The following is a 20,681-nucleotide window of genomic DNA, read 5'->3' as shown; positions in this document are numbered from 1 at the left end:
TGTCAAACATGAAAAAATGCGAGTTTGTTTGTTTGTTCGTGGCAGTGTAATAGCTCCTTAACTTTTTCGCAGTGCGTTCCCATCAAGACTTTTATACACAAAGTGTGTATTTTTTAACACAGAACTGTGGTATCTGGATTTCGCGTGCAGCGTGTAGTACTAATAAGTATGTATTTATGGTCGACATTTTCGGAACGTGTAATGTTTTGTTGCTAATGTGAAATGTCAAACGCGCCGTAAACATTAAAACTTAATCCAGAAACGGGAATTTCGTTGAACAACTTCGTTATCATTAAAAAAATATTTTTTCTATGTGAAACACTCCTAACTTGCTTTAGAAATGCTCGCGGAAATCGATTTAAATAGCTCGGCCGACGATGATTCAATGGAGATCTCTGAAATGGAAGAAAATATCGCAGAGGAAGAAACTGGCCATGGGTAAAAAATGCTTTACTTTGATTGCCTGCTAAATACTTTACATTACAAATTATTTAAAATATTGTTTTTTTAGTTCCAAGCAAATTAAAACCCCAAAATACACTCTGCAGGATCTTCAAGCGGCCTGCGAAGCTGTTCAAAGTGGCATGAGTATTTCAGTAGCTTCCAAAAAGTTCGGAGTTCCCGGCTGCACGTTGGAACGCCGCGTGAGAACAAAGAAACAGCGCCCTCTGAAGGTCCAGAAGGCAAAATATGGTGGCAAATATCAAAACAGCATGCACAAAGAGCTGCCCATCGTCAAATCCCTGCAAGGGCTTTCCGATGCTGGATTCGACTTGACAAACAGTTTGATACGGAGCCACGCTACAGACTACATCAAGGCGCACGCAAAACTGTTTCCGACAGAGAAATCGCTGCCGTCGGGAAGTGCTTGGGTGGTCATGTTTTTGAAACGCCACCCCAGGCTGTCGCAATGCATTTCGGAAAACAAGTCCCACTACGGTTCGGTCACGGAAGCGTCGGAGCGTGTGTCCGTATGGTTTGGGTTCGTTTCGAGATATCTGGCAGGGTTGAGCTTGCAGGCAGTTCTTGAATGCCGCCGGCAGGTGTTCACGATGGACGATATGATACTGAGGAAAAGTAGAAAGGATGTCATCTTCACGTGCCTCTTCGGGGCCAACGCCAACGGGAATCTGCTTCCTCCTTTGGTTCTTTACCCTGAGTCAGTCAAGATTCCGATGCAGAAAAAACAAATCGAGTTGAACTACGTCGTGGCAAACCCGAGCACCGCAACGAAAGCGGCAGATATCTTTCACCAGTGGCTTTCGAGGGTGTTCCAACCGTGGCTGATCGAAGAAAACATTCCTCGGCCAGTGATTCTCTTCGTTGACGGCCAACGCCACCAAATTACCTATGCGAGCAATCGATTCTGCCAGCTGCACCAGATTGTCCTCGTGTCACTTCTTCCGCGTACCGTACACCAGCTGCGTCCCCTCAACGCCAAACTGTTTGAATATATAAGCAAACTTTATCGTGAGGAGATGCAAAGCTTCGGCAATGGAAAATCCGGGGAACATCTAGTGCTGAAGCCGACTCTGGAGCAGATCGCCGACACCGCCGAAAGCATCATTCGTGATGGCTTCCTTCGAAGTAAAATCTATCCGTGGAATCCGGATGACTCTCAACCGCCACCGATCGTCGCCTACCGGGTCCGGAAGAACGCAAAAACACAACCCCCGCGACGAGTCCTCTATCCTGGTTCGCCTCTGTTCCGAAGCATGCTCGAGGCACGGATGTCCAAGGAACTGCTGGTCGAGTTTCAAGCCCAGCTTGCTGGCGGTGCTTGGCAGGGACCGGCCGAACACACCAGTTTGTTCCGGATTTGGCGCGGTGCTGGCCAAGTGGAATCGAAGGAGGCTAGCGGAGAGGTTGGCGTTAGCTTGGCAGACTCGGAGGTGGCGCAGGAAGGTTGGTGTGGATCGATTAAGGTTTGGTTTGGGGGTTTAACGTTTTCTTTCGTTACAGAGTCTGGTGAATGTTCGTTGGACATTGTGAAGGAAGAACCGAAGGTCAACTTCGAGGACCTATGAACTGAGGGGTTGGAACTTGAGGATTATCGGATCATCTTATTTATACGCTTACATTGATATTCAGTATATCTGGTTTTAAAACATAAAAAAATAATATGCATTCTATATTTTATTAATCCCAATGTCCATTCTCACCAAACTTCATAAAATTTGCTCCCTTATAAAAATTAATAAATCAACGTGGTGAATAAAATATTGTTTTTTGATAGATCGGAAAATTTCACGAATGTTTCATATTTTAACATTGTAAATCGGACCATTAGTTGCTGAGATATCGAAATTAGAAAATGATGGGTTGTTTGAGTGAGACTTAGAAAACATTAATTTTCCTGCTTTTTAAACCTTTGCATGGCAATATCTCGGGGTCGGGTCAATCGGCAGAAAATCGATCGGCAGAATGCCGAATGGCAGAATGCCTAATGGCAGAAATTTCAATCGGTAGAAAAATAAATGGCCGAATGTTAAATGGCAGAAAAGGTCAAATGGCAGAATATAATATGGCAGAAAAGGTCAATCGGCAGAAAGGCTCAATGAGCAGAAAATTAAGAAGCCGAATAATCAAAAGGCAGAAAAAACAAAAGGCAGAAAAATTAAAAAGCAGAAAAGTTAAATGGCAGAATGTTAATAAGCAGAAAAAATAATTAGCAGAAAATTAATTAGCAGAAAATTAAATGGCAGAAAGTTGATCAGCAGAAAAAATAAATAGCAGAAAATTAAATGGCAGAAAATTAAACGGCAGAATAGTAAGTTGGCAGAATAGTTAGTTGGCAGAATAGACAAATGGCAGAACCGTCAAATGGCAGAATAGTCAAATGGCAGAATAATTAATTAGCAGAAGAGTTGAATGGCAGAATAGTTAAATGGCAGAATGTCAAATGGCAGAATAATTAATTAACAGGAGAGTTGAATGGCAGAATAGTCAAATGGCAGAATAATTAATTAGCAGAAGAGTTGAATGGCAGAATAGTCAAACGGCAGAATAGTCAAATGGCAGAAATCAGAATAGTCAAATGGGGCGGGGGGACTATAAAAAAATCTCAGAAAATAATAAATTATTGTGCCTGCATTTCTTATAAGAGTTAAAACGTTTACAATTATAGTACTTAGAATTCTCACTTATATATTAAATTATTTTCCACGGACTTGATTTAATATTAAGAATAAATATTGTAACTTCAGTGTTTATTCAACATTAACAGTTTATCAAGTTTAACAAACAGTGCACGCAATAAAAGTAATAATTTTAAATAAATTGTAGTGTTTAACATTTAGAGTCTTTTTGAATACACACTACGAAAAAAACTTGTAATTTTCGGTTAAATTAGATGCACATAACCGGAGCGTCAGATTATACGCAAAATTGTGTCAAATTAGACGTGAAGTTACACGATCCGAACAGTCTTCAAGATCGTGTAAAATTACATTAAACGTAATTTCGGTGCAACCATTTTTAATTGGAATCTGATAATTCTTATTGGAAAAGAGAAAACGAGTCTATATTTTCTAAAATCAAAATGTTTTTATTGTAAACAATTATTTTCCACGGATTGCTCTCATAAGCGCTCTTCATTGGCTTCTTTTCCACCAGTAATCTTCCGGCTTACAATTTATACCATGTTGGCCACCCCGCTAGAGGAAACATCCGAGGAGGAACAGCGAGGTTCTAGGACACTGCGTTTTTGTTTACTTCAGGAGCATTTTTAATTGTGGAAACATTCCCAGAAAATTTCCAGCCAGCTGCTCAGCTGCCTCGGCGTAGCGGTTTAAAACATTTTTTTCCTCGCGTTTCATGATGTCCGTAACCTAAAAAAAAAACAAATTACAAACGACAATAAACATCAGCCATCTATTTCACATCAAATAAAGAATAAACTCACCTCTGTCAGAAATTTTACCGTTTTTATCCAAAATGGTAGCAGGTTCTGGTCAGCAGTACAAAAACATTGATTTTCTAAACGAAAAACGTTTTGACGTTTCACAAATCAGACAAAGTTAGGTTATTTGTGATGTAATTTTAGATCACGCACGATGCAAATGAAAACCAGTGGGAATTTTATCATTTTACGTCAAAGTACACCTAACTTTACATCGAAAATAAGATTACATGATATAATCTTACGTTTGATCCACGATTACGTCAAATGTAATATTCCAAATTTTTTAGTGTGTAGGTTCTTTAAACATATAAAAAACAATAGCTTATAGGAACTTTTTTTTAAAAAAAAATTCTGGATATATATATAACCGTAGGAGGTTATGTTACACATGACCTGTCTGCCCAAAAACTATGCAAGAGCAAGAAGCATGTTGAAATGGTGGCAAATTTTCGATTCGGACGGTGCATGTGTTCAAATGGGGAGAAATACCGCAATGTAGTACCGGCCCTTTCAAATGTTGCTTCAGCCCAGTCACGAAATATTCTAGCAGAGCTGGTTCTGCTAAATCCCGCTAGAACGGTGGAGCATTTCTGCTAGAATGCTGTAAGAATTTCCAGCTTTGTTAGAACTGTGCTAGATCGTCGTAACTGGGAGATTTCTTCCACTTGAAGCAGTGTATGTACTTGGTAAGAAACCAGTCAAGGAAAATTTCAAATGGGCAACAACAGTAGTGAAAGCAAGCCAGCGATGGTGTAGGAAAGCCCCCAAAAAACGCTCCGTTGTTCTGCTGTTCGTAAAAATGTTTCTTGACTCCTTTCCTTTTCGAGCTGCGTACTGGCCCTGTGTGTCCTAAATAGTTCCGTAGTAACTTTTTTACAAGGGCGAAAACATTAATGTAAACAAACAATCTATCCCACTTGCTCTGGTGACAGTTATCGTTGTGTAAGAGTGGGATAGGCCAGCAAAATGAAATGGTACCCTAAGGTGCGAACGCGTAATATAGAGTTATCTAAGCCCGATCTCACGCACACTAGCACGCCATTTGTTTTGCTGGAAGGTACAAAATTTAACCACAATCTTTTTCGTGTACGTACACGCAATACATGCGCATGTTGATAACTCTATTGGACGTTTCATGAAATGTACATTCCCAACTTCTATAAACATATTTAATTATACACGGAAAGGAGTTCCATCTAAAATTTAACAATTCAAATTAGCTGGCTTCAAATTGGTGAAACAGTGATTTTTTGGTTAAATTAGCCAATTACAGATAAATTTACCATTGGGGAAGGCTGCGGGTACAGAATGTCGAGACTGTCCAATGTTTGACAGATCCGAACGAGCAGGGCACCTTATGCCTTTGAAGCACATAAAAAAAGAGTTAGGGTATTTTAACCATTAGTGGACCCCCTAGTAGAGCCGAAGCACATTTTTCACAAATTTTCAATATTTTAAGCACTTTTTCATACCCCTTTGTACAAAACAATGAAATCTGAAGTCTTTTGAACAATTTTGATTATTTGTTTCATCATTTATTTGTTTTTGAGCAGAAAAATAGCCATTTGAAAAAAAAGTTTTTTTGCCTTGTTATGGACCCCCTTTTCCTATAGTGGACCCGGGTCCATAATCCGATTGTGGACCCGGGTCCACTATAGGCAAACTGTTATTTTTATACCAAATTTAACCGATATTTGATGTTTTGATGCATGGTGTAGGTCTAATGATAGATATGATGAATAAAGGATGGATTTTGCTCACTTTTCATTATAAAAAAATATGTTTTGTTAACAAATTTGGCTTTAAACAACAAAAAACCTAACAGACATTTAAAAACATTTATTTCCGAAAAAGATCAGAGAAAACGTTTCAAAATCCACTATAAACATACCGTCAACTGGGGCGAATCGGGACACATGGGGCGAATTGGGACAGCAGTTTTAACCAAGTCAGAGCACAAAAATTTAATTTTCTGGTTGGTTTCGGATAGAACAGACTCAGACCAACAAAATGTGTACACCCATTTCCAAATTTAAAACCTGTAAGTGCTCTAAACACTGCTGTCCCTATTCAGACTGTAGTCCCGATTCGCCCCAGATGACGGTAAAAATAATTAAAAAAAGTAATCTTGATGCAAAATTTTTCCATATTAATTACATAAATGGTTGACCGAAACTAAATAATAGATTTGTTTACAGTTGCTGATAAAATCACGCATGTTTATTTAAAAAAAAAGTGTTGTTATTGATTTATTATTATAAAATATCATTTCAAACTGCATTTATGATGCTTCAGTTAAGTACAATCAACTATAGTTTTGATTAATTATAAATTTTACGGCTTCAGCATTTTGGTACTTTTAACATGAAAACAGCTATATTTATACTCATAATTGAAAAAATATGCGTTTAAGTTGATTACAACAAGCATTCTTTGTATGTTTAAGAGAAACTTTTGCTTAAATACACAGTTTTCTTTTTTTGTAAGTTAAATTAACAGGGGTCCACTTTTGGCAAAGTTTGGATTTTCGTTGTCCTATATTGGACCCCCCTAATTTTTGCTCGAAAATGAGCAGTTCTTCGTTTTTTTAGTAAAGTTACTTAAACTTACATTATTTCGACTTGCTGAAGTTAAATAATAAGTCAAAAATGATTGGATGATTAATTCAATCATAAAATATAAATGCAGTTTTGTTGTGAAAATGCTAGTGGCCATGGCTGATTTCAGATGTCGAACTAAAAACACTTATTTTGGTGAAAAGGACAATTCAATGTCAGTCAACATTGTTTTAAATGATGCTGAACATGCCAATTAAAAGATTTGTAGACAACAACACGCTTGGAATTGTGATTTTATTGAATTTTTCATCAAAAACCCTTCAGAGGGTCCACTATAGGAAAGGGGTCCACTAATGGATAACGTACCCTAAATAAAGTTAAACTAATTTAAATTAAGTTAAATTAAGTGAAATTAAGGTCAACCAAGTTTTATTAAATAAAATAAAATAAAGTTAAATCATGTTTTATTAAGTAAAATGAAGTTGAATTTAAATTTAATAAGTTAATTTGAGTAAAATCAAGTAACATTTGATTAAATTTAGAAAAAATGTTGAATTCAGTTAAATTAAGTTAAATTAAGTTAAATTAATTAAATTTACTTAAATTATTAAGTTAAATTGATGTTGAATTGTTAAATTAAATAAAATTATGCTAAATTGATTAAATTTAGTTAAATTATTAAGTTAAATTGATGTTAAATTGCTAAATTAAATAAAACTATGTTAAATTGATTAAATTTAGTTAAATTATGTTAAATTGAGAAAATTTAATTAAAATTAGTTTAACTAAGTTAAATTTATTTAAATTATGATAAAAATTAGTTGAAATTAGTTCCTTTTTGTATAATCTAATAGAATTTGACGTAATATGGTTAAATTACGTTGTGTTAATTTAAATTTTATTAAATTAAGTTAAATTAAGTTAAATTAAAATAAGTTAAATTAAGTTAAATTAATTTAAATTAAGCTAAGTTAAATTAAGTTAAATCAAGTAAAATTAAGGTAAATTGAATTAAATTAAGTTAGATTAAGTTAAATTAAGTTGAATTAGGTTAAATTAAGTTAAATTAAGTTGAATTTGATTAAATTGGATTAAACTAAGTTAAATTAAGTTGAATTATGTTAAAATAACTTAAATTTAGTTAAATTAGGTTGAATCAAGTTAAAATAAGTTGAAATAAGTTAAAATAAGTTAAATTAAGATGAAATAAGTTAAATTAAGTTAAATTATGTTAAATTATGTTAAATTATGTTAAATTAAGTTAAATTTTGGCTGATTTTAGCGTGACGCACTTTATGGGTGAAGCCTAGGATGGTCAATTATAACAAAGTTCAAAAGCCTGGAATCTATTGAAACATTCAAATAATTTTCTGGACTACCAAAAACCGTTCCAAGAATAGGGGAAAAGCATGCTACACCAGCAAAAACTTTTAAAGTGATTTCAAAATTACTAGTTAGAACAGTCGAAAAATTAGCTGGATGTACCGAGAAACGTGACAAGATCAAAAAAGAAACGAACTAAATCAGCAAAAGGCTGGGTGAATAGAGCAAGCTTTACAGGCAGCAATGGAGGCTTTTGAAATGAAAACTAGTAGAAATAGCAGAAAAAGTAGCTATTATAACCATAGCACATACCAAGAATAGTGGCAAAGTTGGCTAAACTAGCTGAAAAGATTTGTGAAAATATGTGGATTCGCAGCCATCAATGGAAAATTTTGAAAATTATTCCTAAAAAATAGTTGAAATAGTCTAAAAACTCGCTGGGCTAGCCATAAAGCTCATAAGGATACCTTAAAATCTAGCTAAAATAGCTAACAGACTTTCTGAAAACAAACAGCTTTTGAGACTGACAGCATTTTTCCAGCTTACAATTTAGCTAGATTACTATATTTTGGACCAGGATTTGTTTTATGATTTCTAACTAAAAAAATTGTGGTTTAAAAAACAACCTATTTTTTTAGGATTTTTAACTAAATTTTAGTAAGATTCACGATAAACCTTCTTTCCGTGTAGGTAACTCGGGACTCCAGTAACCAAACTTCAGTGCACAGAACGGTTAGACAAATATAAAATATTTGTTATTTCCAGTTTTTTATGGATCCTCTAAGCTATTGTTTTTCATATATTTGTAGGAGATTTGTTTACATTGCGTGTTCTTTTTTTGTTTTGTTTTGTTTTTTTTTTTTAAAGTTCCTGTGACCAGTCCTATAATTTATTTTGTTTCATATGTTTATAGGACCTATTCAAAAAGACTGTTAAAACAGTTCAATTTATTAAAAATTATTATTTTTATTGCTTGATAAACTGTTAATGTTGAATAAACACTGAAGTTACAATATTTATTCTTAATATTTAATCAAGTCCGTGGAAAATAATATAATATATAAGTGAAAATTCTAAGTACTATAATTGTAAACGTTTTAACTCTTATAAGAAATGCAGGCACAATAATTTGTTAATTTCTGAGATTTTTTTTTATAGTCCCCCCCCCCTCACTATTGCCTTTGATGATTTTTTTCGGTCTAATTTCTGCCATTTGAATATTCTGCCATTTGACTGTTCTGCCGTTTGACTGTTCTGCCATTTGACTGTTCTGCCGTTTGACTATTCTGCCATTCAACTCTCCTGTTAATGAATTATTCTGCCATTTGATATTCTGCCATTTAACTATTCTGCCATTCAACTGTTCTGCTAATTAATTATTCTGCCGTTTGACTATTCTGCCATTTGACGGTTCTACCATTTGACTATTCTGCCAACTAATTATTCTGCCAACTAACTATTCTGCCATTTAATTTTCTGCCATTTAATTTTCTGCTATTTATTTTTCTGCTGATCAACTTTCTGCCATTTAATTTTCTGCTAATTAATTTTCTGCTAATTAATTTTTCTGCTTATTTACATTCTGCCATTTAAATTTTCTGCTTTTTAATTTTTCTGCCTTTTGATTTTTCTGCCTTTTGATTATTCGGCTCTTTGACTTATTCTGCCAATTAATTTTCTGCCTTTTAATTTTCTGCTGATTGAACTTTTCCGCCATTTAATATTCTGCCATTTGACCTATTCTGCTATTTGACCTTTCTGCCATGTGATTTTCTGCCATTTGGTATTCTGCCATTCGGCATTTTGCCGATCGGTTTTCTGCCGATTGACCCGACCCCCAATATCTCAGCAACTAACAAACAAAGTTCAAAAATGTAAAATATGGAGAATTTTCTAAAAAAAAAAATTTTTTTTGTCAAAAGTGATGTTTGCTCACTAATGCACTAATTGCACTAATTTAAAAAAAAATGAAAAACTGCGACTACGTTACTTAATCCACCCTTAGGTGGTTGGTGCCTTCCTCACATTTAGGGCATCTCCATCGCAGATATCTAAATGCGTGGCAAACCTATCGGCTGGGAGCTAATTTGGCTACTGATTCAAGCCCACCGCGGGGATCTAATTTATTCATTTTCAAATCCAAAAGAGTTTATCCGATTTGCTCTCGACATGATTGCACCCCAACTTTCGCACCGCGGGTAGCAACGCTAAAGCTAAACTAGCATTCGAGTTCATCCAGCGAAAAAAAAGTTCATCGGGGATCCGTCGAGTAGCCAAGATAGGTGCTCGAGAAGTTCCCGAACTGCGGGTGGCAATTTTTTTCAGGGATTTTTGGAATTATTTGTATTTGTTTTGGTTGTTGTTTTTGTCTTCAAAAATGGCACAGTTACAAAAAAGCGCATTTGAACAAGAAAATTCAAAATTAAAAACAAAATAAGTTTGAGTAAATAAATGAAGATGCTAGTGAAGATGCATTCAATTTGAATTTCAAATTTAAGTGAATATTAAAGAAATCAGGAGTTTGGCTTTTTTTTTTTTGATTCTTTATTTTCCAATTACTTCCTTCCATTGTTACAGGTAATAATAATCATAATATCACGGACAAGATATCTTTAATTCGTTCCTCTGAACTTAATACCTTTGACTTTTCGTCAGTCCTTCCCTTAACTTTTAACTGATTCTTTTGATTCTTTTGCTTGCTTTGATCTCCGTTGGTTTTGTTGTTAACCTGGTCCTCGACCTGGTCTGTTTTCCATTTCCTCCTGTTACTGCACCATTTTCTTTTTCGATTCCGTTAAACATACTTTGTTGCACAATGTCCAAGCTTTCCAGATTCGTGCCGTGTTGCGCAACTAGATGGGAATCTGGTTGAACTACTGCTGAATCAAAAATACCATCGAAAGAGCAACCATTTTCGTTAACAGAAGATGGTTGTCTATTGTTCTTCGGTCGACGTTCCAAACAATCCCTTCTCTGATGGTCTTTTGAGCCGCACACAAAGCATGACTTGCACTGTCCCTCGTAAAAAATCCGCGCACTCACACCATGAATTTCAACAATCCGTGGCATTTCCGAGGTCAACTCCATGTGAACTCCTCTGTTTCCATTCCAAATAGGATAACCTGTGTCGATCGAATACTTTTCCCGAACAACCTGTTGTACATTCCCAAACTTCGATAGCGCCAATTCAATGTCCACATTGCCTATTTCAGGTGGAAGTCCGAATAACCGTACATAAGTACTTTTCACGTTAGCATCATTAGCGTAAACCCGTTCCTTTTTACCATCAGCATAATGAAACATAAAAACACTTCCAATATCCTTCAAAGCCCTATTCATAATTCCTTGATTTTTGAATCTAACAAATATAAAATGTTCTTCACGATAAAACGCACTTAATTCACAACATTTCCATTTCTGCTTCCGAAATAGGTCAAACATTTCTAGAAGGCTTTCTAGCACCAGCTCCGAAATTTAGTCGCAAAGTAAATTCACGTGTCAACTCCATTTTTCAAAGATCCTTTTGTTCAAGTTCCAATTTAACCTTGATCCAAACAATGAGCTCAACGCTCTTCACTGCAGAAACACGTCTGCTTTCCTTGAGTTTCTGATCCAAACTGATGGTTCAAATTCAAATTTGTATTTTTATTTATTCTTCTCTATATTACGAATTTTTCAAATAAAACATTCGAAGTAACCGTACCAAAAGTGAATTTGACGTAATCACTACCAAAATCACCCCGGTGTTTAAAATAATTTATCAAAACGCTCAATGAAATTCTTTGTTTGTGAATACGTTCATGGACATACCAAATTTTTAAACTTGTTTAGGAATTTTGTTACGAAAGGGATGGGTCCAAAAATATTTTTTTTGCGTTACGTAGGTAGTATTTTTTTTTTGAAAATGTGCGATTGTTAAACGACTGGTGAAGGTGTTCAAAACAATCCAAAATTTTTGAATCAATTACTCGTATTGTGAATAATTTCAAGTTTGTTTTTTTACTATTGTTTTGTTTAAAATAAATTAATAATTCATGAAAAAATCAAACCTTATCTGTATTATTTTTAGTCTTTTCTGATTTACCATTCAATATCTTGCTTTGAGATTTGAGTGACTGTTTGACTTTCATATAAAATCATCAACGTTTCATAAATAGTATTTTGATCGAGGTTTGGATAATTTTTTATTTGAAGCTGATCAATATTCTCATGCAACATTTTAAATCTTGGGAAAATGCTATTTATTTCACTTTGACTTTGACAGTTGTAACTGTTTTGCAAATTCAGAGACTTCTAATAAAACTCAAACGATAAAACAATTGCTGGCCGCAGAGGAGATAGGGGAAGGTGGGGCAAGACGACCATATGGGGCAAGAGGAACAATCGCTCGTACGGCCGTAATTTTTACAATTTTGATTATTTCCAGTATGAGGAATTGTTGCTAGCAGTGCAATTAACTAATTCTACTACCACATAACCGCCAAAACGACGTAAACGCCACGGAGCATAAGATTTAATGAAGTTTTTTTCAAACCCTTTGTTTTCTTATAATATTTGGAAAGTACAAAATAAGGCTTAGGGTTCGTTTTAAGGCTCATTTTATCAAAATGCAATTTTCCTAGATCAGTAGTGTCCCTACCAATGACTTGCACCTATTTTAAAGTATGATTTAACTTTTGGTTATTTTTGTTGAGAGTTTTTAAAAAATCTTGTTCAGGTGGGGCAAGTGTACCATATGCATTTTTAGTATGGAAAAAAATACGAATTGCTGCAACAACATATTTTATTGGAAAATAAATACATAAACGTTCTTAAAAACTGGTAAACAATTGTTAAAAAAATTGTCCATGCAAAATATAGTGATATTATGAAAATTTCCCTTTTTTCATCAAAGTAATTTTTTTTTCGTAAAAGCGATCAAATTTTTAGTAACATACTATTATTTAATCTAAAAATGAAAGAAATATTTCAAATACATCCTAATCTGATGTATCTAAGTGATAACAGTTCAATTGTTAGCAAATTAACATGTTTTTTCATGCATTGTTCCTCTTGCCCCAACGGGTTGTTCGTCTTGCCCCACTAGTTGAGTAGAACGTACGGAAAATAATTTTTTTTAAATCATTTTTTTCGCATTAAAAACAGGATTTTTTTTAAAACTTGTTCTATCAAAGTCTTAGTCAAGACCTGAAATAAGATGATAATTAAAAAATCCGACAGATTTTTAACGTTTTTGATTGGTTCCAACGATCATTTCCTTAGCTTGTTACACTTGCCCCACTTTCCCCTAAACTAGGAGATAAACATTGTTGTTGGTTTAGTTGACCCAAACGCACTTAATTTTTGGGTCCTAATATGAGGCTTAGATTGCTGATATTAATTTTTACAGCGATAAAGCTTATTTTTCTGAGTACAATGATCCTTTGTTCGACCACAAAGAGTTTAAAATGGATTTTTAAATCAATTTTGAAAAATTAATCTCGTGGTCCTTCTTGACAGCTCGTTCCAAGGGGACCATAGTTGATCCATCGAAAAAATGTTGTCTTGTCATTATTTTTTTTTTTTTGCATTAAAATGAAAAAAAAAGTGATCAGAAATGGGTTTTGATCGTGTTTTTTACCGTTGTATGTACATACAAATCGATATATGGCTTTAGTACCCAATTGAAGAATGTGGTTTGGTTTTGGTTTTGGCAATAGTTTATCAAAATTCTATTTTGTCAGAAAAAATGCAACGCAACTTATGAGGCCCCAAGACGGATCGAATGGGACCAAAACGGTCCAAATCGGTTCTGCCAGTGCCGAGATAATCCAGTGAAATTTGTTTTATCAACATCCCACCACACACACAGACATTTGCTCAGAATTTGATTCTGAGTCGATATGTATACATGAAGGTCTAGGTCTGCTAGGTCTAGGAGGTCGAATTAAGAAGTTCATTTTTTGACTGATTTTATAGCAAGTTTTATAGCCTTTCCTCAGTAAGGTGAGGAAGGCAAAACTATACCTAAAATAGCTATAACTTGAAAACGGTGCACTTTATGAAAATTTCACTTAAGTACTTTTTGATAGCAAATTCAATTTCACATCGAAAAATGAAGTTGATAATTTGTTGCGATCAACATTTCGATTTTTTGAAAAAATCAGAATTGATTCAAAAATTCATTACTTAGCCGAAGATTTTTTCGCCCATTCTGGAAATTTCTGAAAAGTTGGCATTTGATGTCTTCTAAAACACATAAAAAAAAAAAAAATAGTGTTTTTGTTTTTGCAAATCTAGTTTTAGTGACAAAAAGTGAAATTAAAAAACACCAAATTTTTTTACCGTGTATCATATTTTTCCAGTGTAGTCCTTATTCATACCTACAACTTTGCTGAAGACACCAAATCGATCAAAAAATTCCTTCAAAAGATACAAATTTTTTAATTTTCATACATCATTTTTGTATGGACAGCTGCCAAATTTGTATGGAAAATTATATGGACAAGCTAATGATGCAAAATGGCTTCTTTGGGCATACCGAATGCACCAAAAAAGTAATTTAATGCGTAAGCTGTCAAATAAATTGGCAACGAATGAGATAGTCCGAAAATCCACGATAAAAGTTACACTTTATTAAATTTTTGCTCGACACATAATTGTTACAGGATTGAAACTAAAAATTGTATCACGCTAATTAAGAAAGAAAAAAAAAAAGGTTGAACCCCCTACGACAAACTGAACGAGTTCCCGTCCGAATGGTCCAGCAGCTCGTCCGGCGGTTCCTCCTTGATCTCGGGCACCGTGTGGTACGCGGACAGTGCAATGTGCCGCTGCAGCGCGTCGTAGTTCAGCGTCGGGTCGTTTTCCTTGTCCATGTTGGCAAAGTTCTCCTTCTTGATGCCCCGATAGCCGACGCACTTTTTCGACGCCGGAAAGCTTTGGATGAGCGACGAGATGGTCGGATGGGACAGGCCGAAGAACCAATCGCCGGACGGCCGGCCGTCGATGCCGCGGCAGTTGAGCGAAGCGTTGATGCACTGGAGCAGGGTGGCGTGGCAGGCGTCGGTCGAGTTGCCGGCTATGGTGAGCTCCGGGTCGTGCTCGGGGATGATTTCGAAGCGGGGCGACGGCCCGTTGTCCAGGACACGGCACGTGTAAATGCATTTCTTGGTGGGGTCTTTCAGGTGACCAAAGGGGCGGGCCACCGTGTACCCGACGGGGTAGATCGTGTAGTCCGAGTTGTAGGCCGTCCGCTCGGGCGTGATTTCGCCCAGGTTGTAGATCGTGAAGCCGGCCACCGTGATCGGGTAGGTCGGATGACCCATCGTTTGGGAAATGAGCGAAATGCTGTGCTGGACGCTGTTGTTGTTGCTGTTCTTTTTGGCGGACGCAGCGTTGACTCGCGGCTTGCGGGGCTTTCCCTTGGGAGTTGTGGCGGTCGCCGTTGGGGTGGCTTCCGGCTTCCCGGTGGCGCCCCCGTCCGGCGTGGCCGTCGCGGCAGAGTTGCGCTTTTTGTACTGTCTCTTCGGGGGCAAACTGTTGGCGATGAGTTCGTTCAGCTTGCTGCAAGGTCGTCCCAGCTGGGTTTCCATTTCGTTTTCATGCTCCAGCAACTTCTTCAACAGGTATCGCCGTTCCTCCTTCACCAGCAGGATATGTTCCTGGACCTGGGCAACGTGATCGCAGAGCGATGCATTTTCCTACAAAAAAAACAAAAGCCCAAAATTAAACAAACATCTTCAGATAAAACCAAAAAGCCAACTCACAAACAGCAAATCCTTGATGTATCGTTTGAGTTTGCAGTACTTCCGCCTGTAGCGCGCATTCGAGGCCGGATCTCGGACGGCCACCGTCGGATGGTTCGCGCCGGACGTCGACGTCGTCGAGTTCTGCATCGCGACGACGCCGCCTTCGAGGTAAATCACTAGCACAAATCGCAACAGCAGCAGGCCGCGAGGGAGATGACTTTTTCGCAAGGCAGCAAAAAACACGTAATCGCGTCGCTGGTTTGCTGCCGACAGCGCGAGGGTTTTCATTCAGGAAAATCAAGCACCTCAAACATTTGCGAGAGAGAAAAGAAGCTTGTGCGAAGGCGATTTTTTGAAGTTTTTAGCGCTCGTGCACACGCACACCACTACAGCGGAGTTGTTTTGACTTTTCTAGCTGTCACATGTGACAGTTTGATGGGTACACTGTTAGGCGGGGATGGTTATTTTGGGTGGTAAATGTAGACCCAATTTTGTGTATGAGTGTTGACTTGTACAAAAGTTTGGAAACGTACACTCAAAATTTCTCTACAAAACTGTACACCCTAACTAAAAATCATGATTTTGTGAGTTCAATATCCACTTTTCATACGATTTTTTCAGTTCAACCCATATAACTATTTTTCAAATCAAAAAATCAAATTATTCGCTCTACAGCATTGCCTTGGCGTTCTCGATTGCGAGATTCCTACTCGAAACTAGGTGTCCAAAGGCTTGATTGTTGAGGCAATTGCAAACCTCTTTTCACACCTAAGCTTCCATCCACCCCGGGATTCGAACTGACGACCTTTGGATTGTTAGTCCAACTGCCTACCAGCGACTCCACCGAGGCAGGACCCAGGGAGACGACACCTACACCTGGACTGAGCTAACGACCTAACCTTTTTAGGTTAGTCCGGGGCCAACATTTACTTCCCGTCCGACGGAAGGCGTGATCAGACAAATCTCGTCTCGAAAAATGCCACCGGGACCCGTCTGGGATCGAACCCAGGCCGACTGGGTGAGAGGCAATCACGCTTACCCCTACACCACGGTCCCGGCTAACTATTTTTGTGGTTGTAGTATTTACCAAGGGGGTGTGGCTGCCAATCCCCCGCGTTGTCAGACCAAAATCCAGCATAAAGCTGACAGACCAAAACTGTCAGACCAAAGCGGGTTTGGCTGCCAATCCCCCTGCGAGGGGTGAGACACATGCCCTAATTAATTAATAATAATCGTTTAGTCAATTAGAATTTACAACTAGTTGATTAGAATTATCGCTAATCAATTAGCGTATTCCTACCCTTCAAATGTTATCTTGGGCTGACGGATACGACGGTTACACATCAAAACATCAAAACAAAACAAACGTAAAGAAAACGTTTGGAAATTAAAGTGACCAACCTGGTTCTGAACGAAGTCTCCGTGTGGTCTTCTTCCGGCTGACTCAAATATCGAAGCAAAACTCTCTAGGCAAGATGGCCAAACGGGGTGCACAGTCCGACCTGAACCACGGCAACTGGAACGATGAGGAGGAGGTGGGCTGATTTGTCCAGACATCCAGAGCCGAAAAAACGCGTGATTCCGGAAGATCCCGCGGGCAGCGGTGTATCGTCGTCGGAGTTAAGGTGCGTTCAAGGGATTCACCGGGGTGACGTAGACACCGGCGTTGAAACCTGCTGAGGGAGGAACCACTCTATTTTCGCTTCTCATTGGAATCGCGAAACCTACGAATGGGACGGCGGCCACGACGTCCGCGCGGGGAGCCAGCATCTTTGCCACGACCGATCCGAGCAAGCAGGTCTTTTCCCGGGTTGGAAGCCCGCCGAAGGAGGACACAGCAGGTTCCACCGGCAAGCACACCGGGGATGAGGAGTATGGTGCTAACGTGAAGGCACTTAACTTGGTCGTGGCCGCTTGATTTCGGAGAAGGTCAAGGAGAATTCGGTGTGCAAGCTGACGCCGATCTTCAAGATCAGCAAGGTGGACACAAAGGAGCCAACGGCCGTAAAGCCGGCCACTAGCGGACTCACGTTTGAAAGTGCCAGCGACGACGCCAAACACGGCCGCGGCACCGACTCCACCGGCAGACAAACCATTCAGCTTCGAGTTTGGCTCGACAAGTTCCACAACCGGAACGTGCTTCAGATTCCCCAACGTGGTCAAACCCACCGAGGACAGTAAGCCGGACGAAAAGGCTACCACCGATGACGACGAGGACGAACCGTTCAAGGTGGAGTTCACGTCGGTCAAGGAAAAGGACAGCATCTTCTCCAAGCCGTGCAGTATCTGTTCGTCACAGCCAACGGCAACTACTCAACTACAGTGAGTCAAATATTTGTCCGTACCCCCCCGTACGGGAAATGTTTGTGATATAAAAGTACATAAAATTCGACTAAAGTGCCATGTTTTATACATCAATCGACGCGGCAGAATGTCCTCTTTAAGACACTGTCATTGGATCTGCAAAAAACTTTTTCTTGAAAAATACAACAATTGTTTACTGAAAAAAGTCAAAAAAAGAGGTCAAATAATTGTCCGTACTGCCGTTCTACGCATAATTGTCCCATGTCATTTTTGGACGATTTTGACTTTTCATCATTTTTAAGCTTAGTTTCACGTATACTTTCAGAAAAACACATAAAATCTAGTACTTTGTTCCGAAAATCATTGAAAACAACACCAAGTCTGTTTGTCCCATCGTTGAACTTCTACGCATAATTGTCCCACCAAGTATTTTCTATCACGAAATCGTGAGTTTCGAAGCATTTCATCTTGTTAACCTGTTTACCTGCAAGACTATTACAAATAAGGGTGATAAAATGTTTACCAGGGTGATTAGGGACATATAGGGCGAATAGGGACCCACGGGACAATTATGCGTAGAAACACAGAAATCGATCGAAAAATTTCAATAGCGTTTTTCTCAGTTGCCCTTTTTTGAACATGGGACAATTATGCGTAGAACGGCAGCGTACCCCTAGTAAAAGTACAAAATCTGATCGATTTAAGTGAATTCATTTATGAAATGTTGTTTCAGTGTCAAATACTAATACCTTTAGCCAGTTTGTGACAACTTTGAACTTCTGATAAGTTTGTTTAGTTAATTTATATTAAAAATTGGATTAAATTTAGTTTTTAAAGTAAAACTTGTCAAAACATTAGTTTATAAACAACTATTTTTATAAAATTGCTATTTTGTGTTGTAAGAGTCTCTATTGAACAAGTTTCAACAATATTTGTTCAAAATATACATTGTTTTCATCTTTTTTATTGACATTTTTCGACCAAAAATACTGTTTCGGAACAATACCGTTAAACAATCCGGATTGTCCCGGAACCGGTTCAACCCCTCGGAGGGAAATTTTGTGGTGATCAGATAGAGGACAAAAAACCCACCTCTTGCAATTTGAAGCATCCAATTTCGTCCACTACAGCCCGATTACGAGTCCCTAGTCTGAAATTTGAAATTTTCAAATTCCCCAAGCAAAACATTCTGACCCAGAACGGTACAGAAATTCTCAGCACGGAAAGTGAAAATTTCAAATTTCAGACTAGGGACTCGTAATCGGGCTGTAGTGGATGAAAAAAAGATGAAAACAATGTATATTTTGAACAAATATTGTTGAAACTTGTTCAATAGAGACTCTTACAACACAAAATAGCAATTTTATAAAAATAGTTGTTTATAAACTAATGTTTTGATAAGTTTTACTTTAAAAAACTAAATTTAATCCAATTTTTAATATAAATTAACTAAACAAACTTATCAGAAGTTCAAAGTTGTCACAAACTGGCTAAAGGTATTAGTATTTGACACTGAAACAACATTTCATAAATGAATTCACTTAAATCGATCAGATTTTGTACTTTTACTAGGGGTACGGACAATTATTTGACCTCTTTTTTTGACTTTTTTCAGTAAACAATTTTTGTATTTTTCAAGAAAAAGTTTTTTGCAAATCCAATGACAATGTCTTAAAGAGGACATTTTGCCGCGTCGATTGATGTATAAAACATGGCAAAACGAAACTATTGGCACTACGCCCCCCGGGGCATGGCTTTCCTCTAACGTGGGATTTCTGCTCCAGCGCCTCTGACGAGACAGGAGAAACCGGGACCGACGTTTTACTTTACCATCCGATAGAAGCTCAGTGGATAAGGCGGGAATCGAACCCGCGTCTCATAGCATCATCGGGATCGGCAGCCGAAGCCGCTACCCCTGCGCCACGAGACCCACATAAAACATGGCACTTTAGTCGAATTTTATGTACTTTTATATCACAAACATTTCCCGTACGGGGGGGTACGGACAAATATTTGACTCACTGTACATCGGAACGCACAGCCAACGGCAACTACATCGGAACGCTGCACATTAAAAAGATGGACGGGAAGGTGCAGGCCCTGGTACGGGCCGACACCAGCATCGGCCAGATTTTGTTAACATAATTTTGAACGAGACGGTGCCGGTGCGGGGGATGGGCAAGAACAACGGCATGTTGGTGTGCGTTCCGACGCCGGAGACGAAGCCACCGCCGACGTCGGTGCTGCTGTGGGTCAAGACCGGCGAGGAGGCCGTCGAGCTTTATGAAACGCTGCTGAAGCAAAAGCCTAACTAAGGGGTGGACATTTGATGGAAATTGTTTAATGTTACACTAAATAACTCAAAATTTGAAAAATAAAAAAACAGAAATATGTTCTCCTGCAAAAAGCATCATTCGGACGTGGAGCTCACGGTCATGCCACTGTCATGTGATCTCACGTTCACTTCTACGACGGGCATCGCAGACGATGTCGCCTCCACCACACCAGCACATCGCTGCGGTACATCCGCCGGCCTTTAGATCAACGGGCGAGGGCAAATGTCGGTTGCCACCGGAACAGAATCGCTGCCGAGATCGCAGCAGTAGAGTTCGAAACTAGCCGTTGGGGATGATAAGGATGATTAGACGCGGAAGACATACCGACATCGGTGGCTTGGCGAATGCCAATCATGTCGGTCTCCCGACGTCGAAAAAGGCGTCCATTTCAGAGCCGGAGTCCTCATAGCCCCGTCAATTAGTCCTTTCTTGGAATGGGCCCCGCTTACGGAAGAGAGACAGGCGGGAGTTTGGCCGCGGGAGTAGCTGTTGCACACTTGATCTGTTTCTCTTTCGAAAGCATTAG

General features: G+C 38.2%; 2 protein-coding genes and 1 pseudogene across 3 annotated transcripts; 2 read left to right on the top strand and 1 right to left on the bottom strand.

The window, feature by feature from the left end:
* The first annotated feature begins 212 nt into the window (after positions 1-212).
* Positions 213-2,119, top strand: LOC6048402. 2 transcript variants are annotated; one of them, XM_001865291.2, is made up of 3 exons: positions 213-438; positions 512-1,905; positions 1,963-2,119. In XM_001865291.2, the coding sequence occupies exons 1-3, from the start codon at positions 341-343 to the stop codon at positions 2,025-2,027; spliced, it is 1,557 nt and encodes a 518-aa protein (XP_001865326.2). In that variant the 5' UTR covers positions 213-340; the 3' UTR covers positions 2,028-2,119. The 2 variants fall into 2 exon arrangements, with proteins under 2 accessions (XP_001865326.2, XP_038113358.1); XM_038257430.1 differs by having other exon boundaries at positions 231-438; positions 549-1,905.
* A 12,258-nt stretch (positions 2,120-14,377) lies between these two features.
* LOC6048403 (transforming growth factor beta regulator 1) lies at positions 14,378-15,917 on the bottom strand. The gene is made up of 2 exons (XM_001865292.2): positions 15,534-15,917; positions 14,378-15,467 (listed from the first exon to the last, which is right to left on the bottom strand). Exons 1-2 carry the CDS (start codon positions 15,801-15,803, stop codon positions 14,493-14,495), a joined length of 1,245 nt encoding a protein of 414 aa, XP_001865327.2. The 5' UTR covers positions 15,804-15,917; the 3' UTR covers positions 14,378-14,492.
* A 1,073-nt stretch (positions 15,918-16,990) lies between these two features.
* On the top strand, positions 16,991-20,134 carry LOC6048404 (annotated as a pseudogene).
* The last annotated feature ends 547 nt before the right edge of the window (positions 20,135-20,681 follow it).

This window comes from Culex quinquefasciatus, chromosome 2 (genome assembly GCF_015732765.1).
Source record: "Culex quinquefasciatus strain JHB chromosome 2, VPISU_Cqui_1.0_pri_paternal, whole genome shotgun sequence".
Lineage (NCBI taxonomy): Eukaryota > Metazoa > Arthropoda > Insecta > Diptera > Culicidae > Culex > Culex quinquefasciatus.
The sequence above is the reverse complement of the archived record's forward strand: the minus strand, read 5'-3'. Positions and strand labels throughout refer to the sequence as shown.